This window comes from Myotis brandtii, unplaced genomic scaffold (assembly GCF_000412655.1).
Source record: "Myotis brandtii unplaced genomic scaffold, ASM41265v1 scaffold374, whole genome shotgun sequence".
NCBI lineage: Eukaryota > Metazoa > Chordata > Mammalia > Chiroptera > Vespertilionidae > Myotis > Myotis brandtii.
The window spans coordinates 6,948,886-6,964,210 of NW_005364372.1; the positions used below are offsets into that span (position 1 = coordinate 6,948,886).

A 15,325-nucleotide genomic window follows, 5' to 3' on the forward strand; every position below is an offset into this window, starting at 1 on the left:
GTGCCTGGCCAGCCTGGGTGAGGGGCTGATGGCTGTTTGCAGGCTGGCCACAGCCCCTTCAGTATGGGGGTCCCCACTGGGGTGCCTGGCCATCCTGGATGAGGGGCTGAGGGCCGTTTACAGGCTGGCCACAGCTCCTTCAGGGTGGGGGGTCCTGCTGGGGTGCTTGGCCAGTCTGGGTGAGGGGCTGAGGGCCGTTTTCAGGCTGGCCAAGCCCCACGGCGATGGAAGCTCCCAGCCTCTCCATGTTTTCTTTTTCTTTTTTTATTCTGAGATTTATTTACCTTCTATAATTGAAACTTTGTGGAGCTCAGAGCCGGCTCCTGCTCACTCCAGCTCCATGGCCATGGCCAGCTGAAAGCAGGGATCTGGGGTTTATTTACCTTCTATAATTGAAACTTTGTTGCTTTCAGTGTAGCTTCAAGCAGGCCGCAGCAGGCGGGGAACCTTGGCTTCCTCCATCACTGGGGCAACCAAGCCTCCTGCTTGCTGCAGCTCCATGGCTGCCAGCCGTCATCGTGGTTAAATTAATTTGCATATAGTCACTCTGATTGGCTGGTGGGTGTGGCTTAGGGCATAACGAAGTATAGTCAATTAGCATCTTTTCTTTTATTAGTGTAGATAGGTCCTTTCACAAAAAGGAAAGAATTGATTCAAATGAATGTAACTATATGTATGAATCGAAGCAAACTTTTATAAATCAGTGCAGGTGAGACTATTCTACCTTTTTATACATGTGGAAATACTTAAATTAAAAATGAATACAAGTTGTCAGTACACATTTGGTAAGCATCTAACAACTTTAATCTAGTAACAGTTTTTAAAAAGAAGTAACTAGTATTAACACATCATATTTATGGAGAAAGCCAGGATTCAGTAATTGTAAAAATTAAAGAGGTGCTCGAATAGTTTTTGAGAACTTGTAAGAATTGTAGAGTGAAAAGAGTAGTATATTATTGGTTTGTTTTAACCCTCAAAATCTAAGCTTTAGCGATAAACTGTGGTGCATCCCTAAATAATCTATTTCCTCCCTATTCTTACACATTGTGTGCTGACTTTGAGTGGCTGAGAAGAGAGAAAAAGTAAAGTAATATGTGATTGTGAGATTCATTCAAAGCATATGATGATTCAGACAATACATATGGACTTTCACTGGCAGAGATCTCAAGGTTTATGAAGCTCCTATGTTGTTTACTCTGCCACAAAGCAGCCCCATGGGTGGGCACCACATGGGCATTGCTGGCACTTTACTAGCTTTTATAATTCAACTGTTTTCAAAATATTTTATTCCTTAAAGTAAAATGTACCTTGAATTGATGTTGCAAAAGGACTTTATATAGGACCCTATCCCTCTACTCTGGTGGCACCCCGTATGTATATTCCTACACTATATATGCATACCTGAGAATTTTTTTTTAAATTGAAATACTTTATTACATTTTTCAATTATAGTTAACTTTCAATACTATTTCACATTTGTTTTAGGTGTACAGCATAGTGGTTACACATTCATATAATTTATGAAGTGATCACCCTAGTAAGTCTAGTACCCTCCTGGCGCAATACATATATATTACAATATTATTGACTATGTTTCCTAAGCTGTATTTTACTTCCCGAGTTTATTTATAACTACCAATCTGTACTTTTTAATCACTTAACCTTTTCCACCTAGTGCCCCAACCTCCTCCTATTTGGCAACTATCAGTTTGTTCTCTGTATCTATGAATCTGATTCCCGAGTTTATTTATAACTACCAATTTGTACTTTTTAATCACTTAACCTTTTCCACCTAGTCCCCCAACCTCCTCCTATTTGGCAACCAGCAGTTTGTTCTCTATGAATCTGTTTCTGTTTAATTTGTTTATTTATTTTGTTCCTTATATTCCATATTTAAGTGAAATCATATGGCATTTGTTTTCATCTAACTTATTTCAATGGAGTTAAACTCAACTTAAACCACAATTTTTAACTGGATTAGGATATTTACAAAGTTTTCCTCATGCATTGGACTTGAAAATTCCTGTCACTTTGTGGGTAATGTTATTTTTGTGTGTTTTATAAATTGCTACAAATTCATAGAGATTAATCATAATTTATAACTGTATAAGTCTATAAGATATAACTTTCTCTGCTTATAAGTACCTAGTGAAATGCTTTCATTTCATGCCAACCTATCTTTTTTACTGTTGTTCTATCTATGATCAACATTTTAATTTGTTTTACTTTTTCCATTCCACAGAAAAAGCTAATGTAGCCAAGCATCCTCCAGTTGCCATTCTGCCCCTCGGGACCGGTAATGATCTAGCAAGATGCCTGCGATGGGGAGGAGGTAAAACAGCCTTAACAACAATGAAAATCTTAGTAAAATAGAAATATAGTACAGAACACGCCCCCTTCCATAGCCAGCATTTCTTGATTGCATGACAACTGCCATGTGATTTTACCAAATATAATTGCTGTCAGATATGTAGTATGTGATTTTGAACAATAGTCTGGAGTAGAAAAACAAATAGTGGACCAAGAGTTAGACTGTAAGTGTTGGGCTTTAATGTGATACTATTTATAGACGTCAGTGGGCATGCAGACTTCCTGACCTCTGTGGTGTAGGGGTTTCTAATGTAAGAAACAAGATAGGCATGAATTAACTCTAAAGTAATATACAGATTTTTAATTTCTGAGTTGTGTGCTAAAAGGACAAACTAAGAAAAACATCTAAAGGCTAATGAATGACTAGTCCAGGAAGGAACATATATTTTGAAACCCACTTTACAGCAGACAGTGGGTTCTGTACTGGGATACAGGGTCAAGAATAGAAAATAAAGGCTGTATTCAGAAGGGTCTTAAATTCTAGTGGCACATCATGTCATATGTAAACAGATAACCAACATAATGAAAGGACTCATCCCTGCAATGACAAGATGCCATAGGGAGAATTGTCATGGAGGGATAATGACAGAACCATATAGACCTGGGAATGGACCTTTTAGGCAAAGGAACATCAAGTTCAAAGGACCAGAGAGGTAGGAAGCCACTTGACGTATTTCCGGAACTCTAAGTCAAATAATATGTGTGGAACAGTGTGAATAAGGGGAGAATATTTCAAGGTGAAGTCTTAAAATGTTTTCAAGTGTCATTAATAGGCTATAATTAACTGATGATACCAAAGTAAACCAGATTTTGCTAAAGCAGCAAGAATTGAATACTAAGTTTAGCATCTTAAACTCAGAGATGTTTGAAAAGTGTCTACTAAGACAGCAGGAATCAGAAACCCATGGGGATCTTGTTAAAAATATAGTGACCTTTCCTCACCCCAAATATGCTGAATAGAAATCTCTGGGGGTGGGACCTAGGCAGATGATTTTCTTTTTAAACAAACTCCCGAAGTAACTCTGATTTACAGCAAAATTTGAGAAGAATTGTATTTAGCTTATGAACGATACACACTCAAACGCATAAATACAGCTTTTGAATTTTTTTCCTCAATATAATGTTTTCAAATAGGTTATGAAGGTGAAAATCTGATGAAAATCCTAAAAGACATTGAGAACAGCACAGAAATCATGTTAGACAGGTGGATGTTTGAGGTCATACCTAATGACAAGGATGAAAAAGGAGACCCAGTGCCTTACAGTATCATCAATAACTACTTTTCCATTGGCGTGGTAAGTTTTCCACTAAATGCTATTTTTTTTTTTTACCAATCCTGGATAATCACTGTATGTAAAGCTTACATTATGAAGGTTTTACTGATTATAAAGAATTTATTTCATCTTAGTGTCAGCAAAACACCTCTTCTAATGGGCAATAATAAAGATTATGAATTTATTTAAAGTTAGAGTATAGCAATAGATAAATGTTTCATGTGCTAAAGGAAAGAAACTATTATTTTGTAATTGGTTTGGCCATTTGTGTTAGTAAAGTGTAGGTTAGAGTGGTTTATGATAAGGGTTTAGATATAAGTTTTAGTTCTGTTTTAGAATATATTTAGTGAAAATATGAAAACAATTCATCAAGTTGCATCTTATTTTCAGGTCTGCATTATAATACCATAACCTACTAAAGACATTATGTTTCATTTATGGTTAGGTCTGAAATCTAAAATAAATGTTTCTACTATTGTCAAGTGTTTAATAAGTTAAGAGATTAACTTTTTATTTAATTACTTGAAAACCTTAGACTGAAAGTAAAATATCATTTGGCATTTGAGTTATTACAATTTTAATTCTTAAGGAATGTAACAGTGATTTCAAATAATTATGAATTCTAAAATGTATATTGTCTACAGCATTCCATTTCATTTAATATGTTATGCAATATTATCTTATGACATAGGCATGTGCATGAGCATGGGCACACACATACACACTCGACTAGTAGACTATACAAAGCATTGGTTGAGTCTATGGAATTAAGAGTAAAGCCATTTGGGTAAGAGTTCTTTAGCAAATATATATGAAATATATATTTAATATTTTTATAGATTTCTGAGAAGAAGGGAGAGGGAGAGATAGAAACATCAAAGATGAGAGAGAATCCCCTACTGGGGATCCAGCCAGCAACCTGGGTATGTGAACTGACCAGGAATTGAACCGAGACCTCCTGGTTCATAGGTTGATACTTAACCACTGAGCAACACCACCCAGGGCTTTAGCAAATATTTATATTCTGTGTATCATTCATTTATCTGTATCATAATGTTTTTTTCCATCTCAGTTATAAATAATGATTATGTATTTAAAAGCCTCAAATGATGATTAATAAAGGCTAAATATGCAAGCATTACTAATATTATAAATGATTCTTCATACTTGTGAGAAAAATGTAATGCATCTTGATCCATAAAAGTCCTCCTACTTATATTTGATATTAACATAAAAATATTTTAACAGCTTTATATTTGATACCAATATAAAAATTTTTAACTTATTGAAAGTAATAAGGTTTACTCACTTTAAGTAAACCTTTTAATTATGTTAATAAGTCTATCAGTTTTTAGAGCATTTTTATTATTAAAACAAGAATTTCTATGCTTATTTGCAGTCAATTCTGGTTCCTTTCCCCAGCTCCAAGCAATAAATATTCCTTCTGCCTCTAAGATTTGCCTTACATGGATATGTTATATAGAAGAAATTATACAATATAGCCTTTTGCATCTGGCATCTTTCATGTCAGGTTTTTGAGGTTTGCCAGTATGAACTGCATGAATACTGTTTTCCTATTTGTTGCTGGGCAGTATACTCCCACTGTATGGGTATTTCACATATGGCTTATACATTTACCAGATGATGAACATGTAAAGTGTTTCCAGTCTTTGTATATTATGAATAATGCCATTCTTTTGAGTCCTTTTAGTGAATTTTTTTTGTTTTTGCTACAGTACTTTTTAACTCCAGAACTTCCATTTGATTCTCTTTTTATAATTTTTATATCTTCAGGAAATATTTTATATTTGAGGTCACCTTTGTGATGTTTTCCTTTGTTTTTTAAATGCGGTTTACTTTAGTTCATATGACCTGTTTATAATAGCTGTTTTGAAGTCTTTGTCTTGTAAGCCCAATATATGGACACTATTAGAGAATTTGATAACATTTTGGCCCCATCAAGGACATTGTTTTATTTTTTACAAAGTTTTAGTGACTGCCTGCACTAATTATGTAGCAACTTTCTTCCTATGGTGTACGGATATGGATGCCGCAGTGTTTTGTGTGTTGTTGTTATTGTTGTTTAATTTCTGTTCTTATTTTAATTCTGGCTTCCTAGAAATCACTCCTGTGTCAGCATGATTAACCAGAGTTTGTATTGAAAACGTGAGTGTTTCTCCCTTTGCCATTGGATCTGTGTGTTCATTGGGAAGCACATAAAATCTCCAGGCACTTATTAAATTGATTCAGCTTTTAATATCTCCTCGCCCTTCTTTTGTCTCTTCTGTTAATATACAACGTCTCTCATTTATTGTTCTTATTTTAATTCTGGCTTCCTAGAAATCACGCCTGTGTCAGCATCATTAACCAGAGTTTGTATTGAAAAACGTAGGGCCAGTGAGTTTTTATCCCTTTGCCATTGGTTCTGTGTGTTCTTGGGAAGCACATAAAATCTCCAGGCACTTATTAATTTGATTCAGCTTTTAATATCTCCTCGCCCTTTTTTTGTCTCTTCTGTTAATATACAACGTCTCTCATTTAGCCAAATAAATGTAAACAACAAGGGCCCTCTTTGGTCTTTCATGAACATTAATGCAGCCACCCCTGCATATGGTCTTTCAGACAGCCAGGGATTTGTGGAAATTTATCAAGGCCCATTAGGGCTGTCTCATTCTAAGATCTCCTGCTGAATTTCTGGCTAGTTGGCTGGTTAGTTACTTGCCCTAATTAGTTTTTCAAACATAGTTGAGCTCTGGCACTGGTCTTCTTGTTCATTTGATACCGAAGTCTTTACTGTTCTAGATCACTCTTTGGGCCATGGAATATTTTTTGCTTGCACTCCAAATGAAGTGAGCTTCACTGAGTAATTTGTTATATGCCTTTGGTTAATTTAGGAATTTCTGTTGTGGTGCTCAAAATAGGATAATTTCTCCACCACTACAAGAGACATTTGGCAATATTTGGACACACATTTGATTGTCATGACTGAGAGGGGATTGCTTCTGACAATTAATGGATAGAAACTAGGGGAGCTGCTATATAATCCGGGTTCCTAAGAAAAGTCCCAAAAATACACAAGAGAGAATATTACAGCTCAAATTGTCAAAAGTGCTGAGGTTAAGATCCCCTGACATCAATAAAGAGAAAAATTAAATGAAAAACTGAAGGAGAAACAGCGAAAAACCCAAAGAAGTGTAAAGCAAAGCTATAATAAAAATAAAACAGGAAATGTAGCAGAGAATAACAATAACAACAACAAAAAAATGAGAATCTTAGTAAAACTCAAAACTGGATTATTGAAAAGAGTTAATCAGATGTTTTGCAAAATTAATTTTATAAAAATATTGCACAGAGAATTGCAATTAAACAATAAAGAGTGAAATACAAAAATAAGAAAACAAACCCATAAACATAAAAAAGTAATATCTCAACTGAAAGTATATGAGGACTAAATATGGGAGTGTACCAAAGTTGAGAAATGTAATATCAGCTTAAATATTCAATGCTATTCCATTATATCAGCAATGAATTGAAAAAACAACAAAAGTTAAAAGTATATAGTAATTAATAAAGAATATACAAGACTTACATATAGAAAATGTTAAAAATTTCTAGAAAGACATAAAATATCAGAATACATTGAGCCTCTTTATTTTAAGGTGGGCTAGCTTAATATGCAAATTAATGTATACATGTAATCTATAATTAATCAAGATTAGATATTAATTTTATGAAAAACTTATTCCAAAAAATATATGACAAAATAGGTACATTGATTTTAATAAAGAAAAATAAGAATTGTTTTACCAAATTAGACATGCTACCAGCAGATTGAATTATTATAATAGAACTAGAGGCTCAATGCACAAAAATTCTTGCAAGAGTAGGCCTTCCTTCCCCCAGCTACCCAGCACCGGCTTCCCTCCAGCACCCAGGACTCAGGCTGCTTCCCTCCTCCGGCCACCCGCAGGCACCCGGGACCCAGGTTGGCTTCCCTTGGGCTGAGGGCTGGCATCCCTTGGGCCCTGGTTTAGTCAGGAAAGACGTCCGGAATGACATCCGGAAGATGTCCAGTCTAAGTAGCATATTACCCTTTTATTATTATAGAAGGTACTATGAAAGGATAAATGAAAGAGTCAGTGGAAAGTAGAGAGACACACATATTGAAACTCAGTATAGGAGTGGCAGAAAACTCATTAGAGAAATGACAAATTGCTAACTGATAGTGTTTAAAAACTAGCTTCTTAGGAGGAGAAAATGGTGTTAGAACTCTCTCTACATTACATAGGCAATTACTAGATATATTTAAGTACTAAATTTGAAATGCAAAGTTTAGGACCTAATAAAATAATATGTAGTAGAATATATTTATGGCTTTGAGGTAGAACAAAACTAATGAAATAAGGTAGATTTTGGGTCCTATTTCATTTATCTTGGAGCCTCCTTCATTGAGTAACATGTGAAGAGCATATTTCTCTGAAATTGTTGCCTGTGCCTCAGTAGGACACAGGCTCAGCACTCAAGGTCACAGTCATTGCAATAAACCTTACAGAGATTTCAAGCTTCGACTCTACTCAGCAAGGCCACCTTCTACTCCGCAACTTGTATTCCTCTACCCCAGTGGTTCTCAACCTTGGCTGCACATTAGAATCACCTGGGAATCTTTTTAAAATCCTGATTTCTGGGCCTCATCCTCCGGAAATTCTGTTTCTTTGTTACTAATGTTGTGGCCCCACCCCATAACAAAGAAACAGAATTTCCGGAGGATGAGGCCCAGAAATCAGGATTTTAAAAAGATTCCCAGGTGATTCTAATGTGCAGCCAAGGTTGAGAACCACTGCTCTACCCCAATCAGTAAATCCAAAAAACAATGAAATAAAAGGAATCATCTGTATTCCTTCTCTAGATCCTGCAAAACCTGACTGGATGCTGATTGTCTCCCGTGTGTTTTGCCTAAGGTGGTGCCTGGAACGCTTAAATTTTGGGGCCTCCCTACAATCCCCTCAAGTTGAGCCAGCTGGCTGCACATGCTCTCCCACTCAGGAGGACACGCATGGGGCAGACACTGGGAGCCTGCCCTGCTGTGGGAGTGGGGTGAGGCGCTCAAATCATTGGGGTCCTCTTGGGCCAGCTGAGGCAGGGTCCTAGTTGAGGCAGGGTCCTAGTTGAGGCATGCCAAGCAGCTGTGGATGGGCCTCCTGATGGGTCTGTGGAGGGATCTGGACAATGCACTTCCCTTCAGGGAGTTCCAGGCCTTTAGGGCTGAGAGTCCTGGCCTCTCTAACCAGCTCCCAGTCTCTCCTAACCATTGAGCTGAATGAGCCCCACCTGCAGCATTCTGGCCAAAGCTAGAAATAGCCGCCTCTTAGGCCAGTCCTGCAAGGTTTGGGAACGTGATCGCTCCCTCAGGATACTCTCACCCTCTCAGGTTGCAGAAATCTCTGGCTGAGGGGGTCTCTCTGGGCACTGAGCTGTGCCACCTTGGGGAAGGGGTGCCCCATGCAAAGTGAAAGTGCTCTCTTACTCTCTTCAATGCATCTATGCTCGGATATTTTTTGTTGCTCCAGCCATATGTTGGGACTTCTCTACTGGACTCCGACTACCACAAAGGTACTCTCGTGGGTGAGGGGCTGTCAGAATTCATGTTGTCCGGATGGGGATTATGGCTGAAAACTCCTATTTCATTATCTTGCTGACATCACTTTCCAAGAATATTTTTGATGGAAATAAATACACAGGCAATAAGTTTGAAGATATAACCACAGCTATGGAAAATATTTAAATGACTAAATATGTATATCACTTGCATCTTTATGCCAATAAGCTTTATCATGTAGATGAAATGGAATATTTTTTTTTGAATATATAGCTAAAATTTGTTTAAGAGAAAGGAGTAGCCGATCTAAGCTAGCAGTTCTCAAACGTAAGCCTATATCACAATCACCCGAGGGCTTGTTACGATGCAGATTCATGATTCTCATCCCCAGGTTTTCTATTTCCGTCGTCTGAGACGGGATCCAGCTATTTAATGCTCTAAAGAGCTCCCAGGTGATACCAATATTGCTTTTCTGGGTTCATAGTTTTAGAACCACTGTTCTAAGCATATAACAAAAGAGAAAAAGTAAAACTGTAGTAAAAGAACTACTAAAACTGTTGCCATTTCAAATTATCTTTCTCAGCACAAGTAATTCTTATATTTACAAAAAAATATTCCAGAATATAAATTAAAATACAAAATCCCATTCACTTTACATCGCCAGTAAACCTCAATATGAATGCCTCATAAACATAACCCAAAAAAGAAAATACGCACATGAATATAAATGAACTGCTGCAAACAACAAAATTAGCAAATAAGTTAAAATAATATATGTAAGTACTAAAACCTATTGACCAAGTAGAGTTTATTTCACGAACATCAAAATGGGGCAATGTTAGCATAATTGTTTAATTTAAATGAAAACCAGGTTTTCTGTTTTTATGATTAAAATGTAATAAACATATGTACACCATTTAAAAAACAAATCAGTAGTTAATATCAGAATAATACTGGCATATGAGAGACATTCCACATAAAATGAGGAAGAATACTGGGATTTTTATGTCACCAACTTCAGTTAATACTTTTACAAAGTGAGGTAATTAAAAAAAAGTTTAATAAGCCATATAAATATTGAAAAGATATATGATTACTATTTGAATGCGATATGATCACATATAAGGTAAACATGGCATCAACTAAAATAAAACTTAAATCAACCTGCAGTGCCAAATATTAGTGGCTGCCTGGGTTATCAGACCGACTGCCACTGCATTGCTGGAGCCCAAGTAACCCTTATTTTACTTAATAATGGCCCCAAAGTAAAAGGGTAGTGACGAAGTCATAAATGTATATATGTATAGAAAAAAACACAGTGTGTGGGTGTAGAGTTTGGTATTATTCATGGTTTCAAGCATCCACTGGGGGTCTTGGAACATGTCCCTCATGGATAAGCGGGGGGACTACTGTACTGTGAAATGACTATGCATGTTGCATAGAGTCTTTATTTCACTGCTGGATGAGAAATCTTTTTTTTCCTACGTTATTTGATACATTTTGCATAATGAATTCAGCTGTGCTGAGCTGCCTATTAAAGATCACGGTATATCCTCTATTTCACATGTTGTTTTTTCCATTTGCTTCTTAAAACTCCACATTCTCTTCAGCTCTCTCCCCTGTGGGGATTAGACTTTCTGTATTCTAAAGGCCTCAAGGCCCTCAGTATTATTTTCCAGATTTCTGGATTCGTTGATAGCAGTGACTTCCCTAATCCATTACAATACTGATCCTACCTGGTCCTGTTTTTGTCCTGTGGCTTGGAGCTGGAGAGTCAATATCTGGATAAAATGCTGATAGGAAGCACATACATCTGGGGACTATACTAGACTCCATACTCCATGATAACTCCCTGTTCAAAAGCATTCACTTTTTCTAACAGCACAGAAAGGATGAGTGTTTACATACTCAATATGAAAAGGTGTAGTTCAAATTAATGGCAGATAGACATCCTACCAGGTGGTCACTCAGTGGCTGCCTGGGTTATCAGACCAACTGCCACTGCACTGCTGGAGCCCAAGTAACCCTTATTTTACTTAATAATGGCCCCAAAGTAAAAGGGTAGTGACGAAGTCATAAATGTATATATGTATAGAAAAAAACACAGTGTGTGGGTGTAGAGTTTGGTATTATACATGGTTTCAAGCATCCACTGGGGGTCTTGGAACATGTCCCTCATGGATAAGGGGGGGGGACTACTGTACTGTGAAATGACTATGCATGTTGCATAGAGTCTTTATTTCACTGCTGGATGAGAAATCTTTTTTTTCCTACGTTATTTGATACATTTTGCATAATGAATTCAGCTGTGCTGAGCTGCCTATTAAAGATCACGGTATATCCTCTATTTCACATGTTGTTTTTTCCATTTGCTTCTTAAAACTCCACATTCTCTTCAGCTATCTCCCCTTTGGGGATTAGACTTTCTGTATTCTAAAGGCCTCAAGGCCCTCAGTATTATTTTCCAGATTTCTGGATTTGTTGATAGCAGTGACTTCCCTAATCCATTACAATAGTGATCCTACCTGGTCCTGTTTTTGTCCTTGTGGCTTGGAGCTGGAGAGTCAATATCTGGATAAAATGCTGATAGGAAGCACATACATCTGGGGACTATACTAGACTCTGCACTCCATGATAACTCCCTGTTCAAAAGCATTCACTTTTTCTAACAGCACAGAAAGGATGAGTGTTTACATACTCAATGTGAAAGGGTGTAGTTCAAATTAATGGCAGCTGCTCACACACAAGGAAAAATTATTTAAGTTCCTATAAACATTATTTTTTTCCTTTCCTGTGATATATTCATTGAAGCAACATGTGCCATATTACTATCATAAGTGTATCGCATGTAGTTTCAGGGAGGGAGGACTGTTGCTACCCAGAGATATTCCTAGTGGAGGATTCAGTTGAGCAGGTTCAGCAAAATATTCCTTCTGTGGGCCATTTCCTGGGATTTATAAATGGTGTTGTTGACTAAGATCTCTTAACTTTTCCTTATGGTTTATGCTGTAGTTATATTAGTAAAAAATTCTAAAATACTGAGTTACTATGGTCATTTGGTGCCCTCATGCTGATTAGTATTTTAGCTACAAAGGAGTTGCTTATTAGTTGATTCCACAAATACTTATCGAGTGCCTCCTCTAATTCCTGGGATAAGCATTATAGTAGATACAAAGATGAACACTGTGCCAAAAAGAAATGTGAATTCCAATATATAGAAGGTAAAACATTACCACATGCATCTTCTCTTGAATGTAGTTGGAAGAGGTACAGATAAGTAATGATTCAGGGAATTAATTTATTTCCTTTTAAACTGTTAGCATATTTATCTCGTTATTGTAAAGTTGTTATAACACGTTATTGTAAAGCATGTTATTGTAAAGAGTATGTAGCCCTATAAAAATAGATATAATGGATTTTTAGGTCATATGTCAGCAACTACCTTAGTGTTCTATAATTGGGCATTAGAGTATAAAAACCAAATACACAAACATCTATATTACCTTTCAATTTAATTTGTGGAGAAAAAATTTTAAAACTCTTTTTGAGGCAGATTGCAGTAACAATAATAGTATGACTTAGTGTTTCAAGCATAAAAAACATTAAAATAATGAAAGATTTAAGCAAACCCATTTCTCACTAAGTGGAACAGTTATCCTTACAACTGAGAATATGCATAACTATGCATAATTAACACCTATGAATTATCTTCTCCACCCCCTAGATCTTTGAGGCCCAATCTGAAAATCCCATGGATTATATTCATGGAAATGCTCCCACCAACATAAATTATATTTGGCTTGCTGACATCGAAAGATATTCAGCCACAGAATAGTGCTCATGTAAGACCATCTTAGCCCAATTCTGTTTTCTCTCTATAGAGTATTGATTTTGTAGCAGCTGTTAATCATCCCAGTAAGTTCCAATTTGGACACTCTTCAACACAGAAGTCAGCACTGTGAGCAGAAACAAGTAAGGCAATAAGAATTTCAAAGGCTTCTGGAAAGGTCCTCCAGTTTTTGTAGAACATATCCAGAAACAAATTAGCATCACACGCTGTGTAAAAAGAGAAAGCCAATATGAAAATGAAAACCTTATCCACATGAGTACTTCTGAAATTGGACATAAGTCTTTGCTCACTGTAGCATTACTCTCCAAGTCTGGAAGAAATCTGACAAAGACAAGTGGACTTTTAGTGCACCATATATATTACCGCCCAAATGTCCTATCAAATAGATATTTGCATGGTTATGATTTAATAGCCTTCAGCCTTAGTCAGTCACTAAGAGCCTCTTATTCCGCCAGTGTAGGAAAAATATGACTACTTAATTCTCATAACCATAAATTTCAAGTTAGTGGAATAGTTACCAATAAGAATTCCTTTGGTCATCAGCCTTTTTTTACATATTCTTCTATACCTTTACTGAAAATGCAAAGGAGATATCTTTTTTAAAAAATTATCTTTATTGTTGAAAGTTCTACAAATGTCCCTTTTGGATCCCAGATTGATTAAGAATATAGAGGGGTCCCCCCCCCATCCCCTTGACCTTGAAGTCAACAAAATTGGACTCTCAACATGATCAAAATCTCATTTTCTTTGGTTGAATTACCGCATCTAACTATTTATTATAAATATAATTTTAAATTATCACCGTTTTTTACTTAAGTTTATTTTGGCCAAATTCTGTTGGTCTAAAGGCAATTCTGTTGTTACATTGACAACAATACTTTTTATGTGATTCTAAATGAGGATCTGTGATTATATATTTGAGAAACTAAAGCAGTTAATCAAATGAAAACTATAATTTTCATCATAGGAAGACATTGTTGTAAAACATATTTTTTTCTTATTTTATGACAAGAAGAAATTTATAGTGACATAAATGCTATACGGGTATAAAATGTTGGAAAGTCAACTTCATATTTTTTGTTGGAGGATACTCTTTCATAGGACATTTGCTCCTGAAATGATTATCTCAAGAAAGATTTGCATAATTTGAGTAAATTGTCAATCATAAAAAGACCACTAATCTCATATACTTGACAATTATCTCAAATCAGTTTATTTTACTTACAAAATTTTATTAGAAATTTAATTCAAATAATTTTCTTACAATTATATAATATTTCTCTTTTATTAACTAAGTCACATACTCTTGAAAAATGAGTAACATATTTTGTAATGAATTATGAAAAATATATTCATTAAGCATCAAATAGAACTGAAAAATTTCAAAATATACCCAACATATAAAAACCAATAATGCATATTATAATTTTATTTCAGTGCCAAAACTGAAATCTTAACTAGAACAGTGTATCAGAAGGCTAAAACAAAATTTTATTTATATTTTATTAGTAAGATTGCAAAAATTGCTCTTTCACTAAGAAACTGATTGCTATATTTTTAATTGTTTTTTTCTCAGCCAGATAAATGTTTAGTTTTTAAAAAATATTCCAACTTAAATATTTTTACAAGTTATTTTTCTGCACTTTCTTCATCACCCAAGAAACAATGCATTTTGATTATTGACAAACAGTTCTGTGCTCTAAAGAAGATAAAATGCAGTGAGTCATGATATTTAAAATAAGTCTACAAAATACTTGGGGAAAGAAGAAAATGTATAAAACATCAATTATAATAAAGGAAATCTTTACTCCTAGGTAATTTAGAAGTCTAAAACAATTATTTTTGTTGCCACTACTTCATCCAATACCAGAACCAATACAAATTGGCTCTACTATTTACTCTCTCCCATACCACTTTCTTTTAATTTAACTTATTTATTGTTTAAACTATTACATATGTCTCCTTTTCCCCCTATTGACCTCTCCCTGGCCATTCCCCACCACCACCACATGCCCTCAGCCCCCTACTGTTTGTGACAATGGGTTATGCCCATATGCATGCATACAAGTCCTTTGGTTAATCTCTTACCCCTCCCCCCACCCCGGCCTTTATCAGTTTATGTTGTTCAGAATAGTCCATAAATGAGTGAGATCATGGTATATGTATCTTTTCCAACTGGCTTATTTCGCCTAGCATAATGCTCTCCAGTTCCATCCATGCTGTTGCAAATGGTAA

The 15,325-nt window shown here is 35.8% G+C and overlaps 1 protein-coding gene across 4 annotated transcripts in view; it reads left to right on the plus strand.

Annotated features, from left to right (window-relative positions):
- Window positions 1–15,325, plus strand: part of DGKB (diacylglycerol kinase, beta 90kDa) — a 543,595-nt gene that overhangs the window by 222,325 nt on the left and 305,945 nt on the right. For all 4 annotated transcript variants that reach the window (XM_014544666.1, XM_014544667.1, XM_014544665.1 and 1 more), the window contains 2 exons: window positions 2,243–2,332; window positions 3,505–3,665. In XM_014544666.1, coding sequence (XP_014400152.1) covers window positions 2,243–2,332; window positions 3,505–3,665 — 251 coding nt within the window. The remainder of the gene's footprint in view (window positions 1–2,242; window positions 2,333–3,504; window positions 3,666–15,325) is intronic.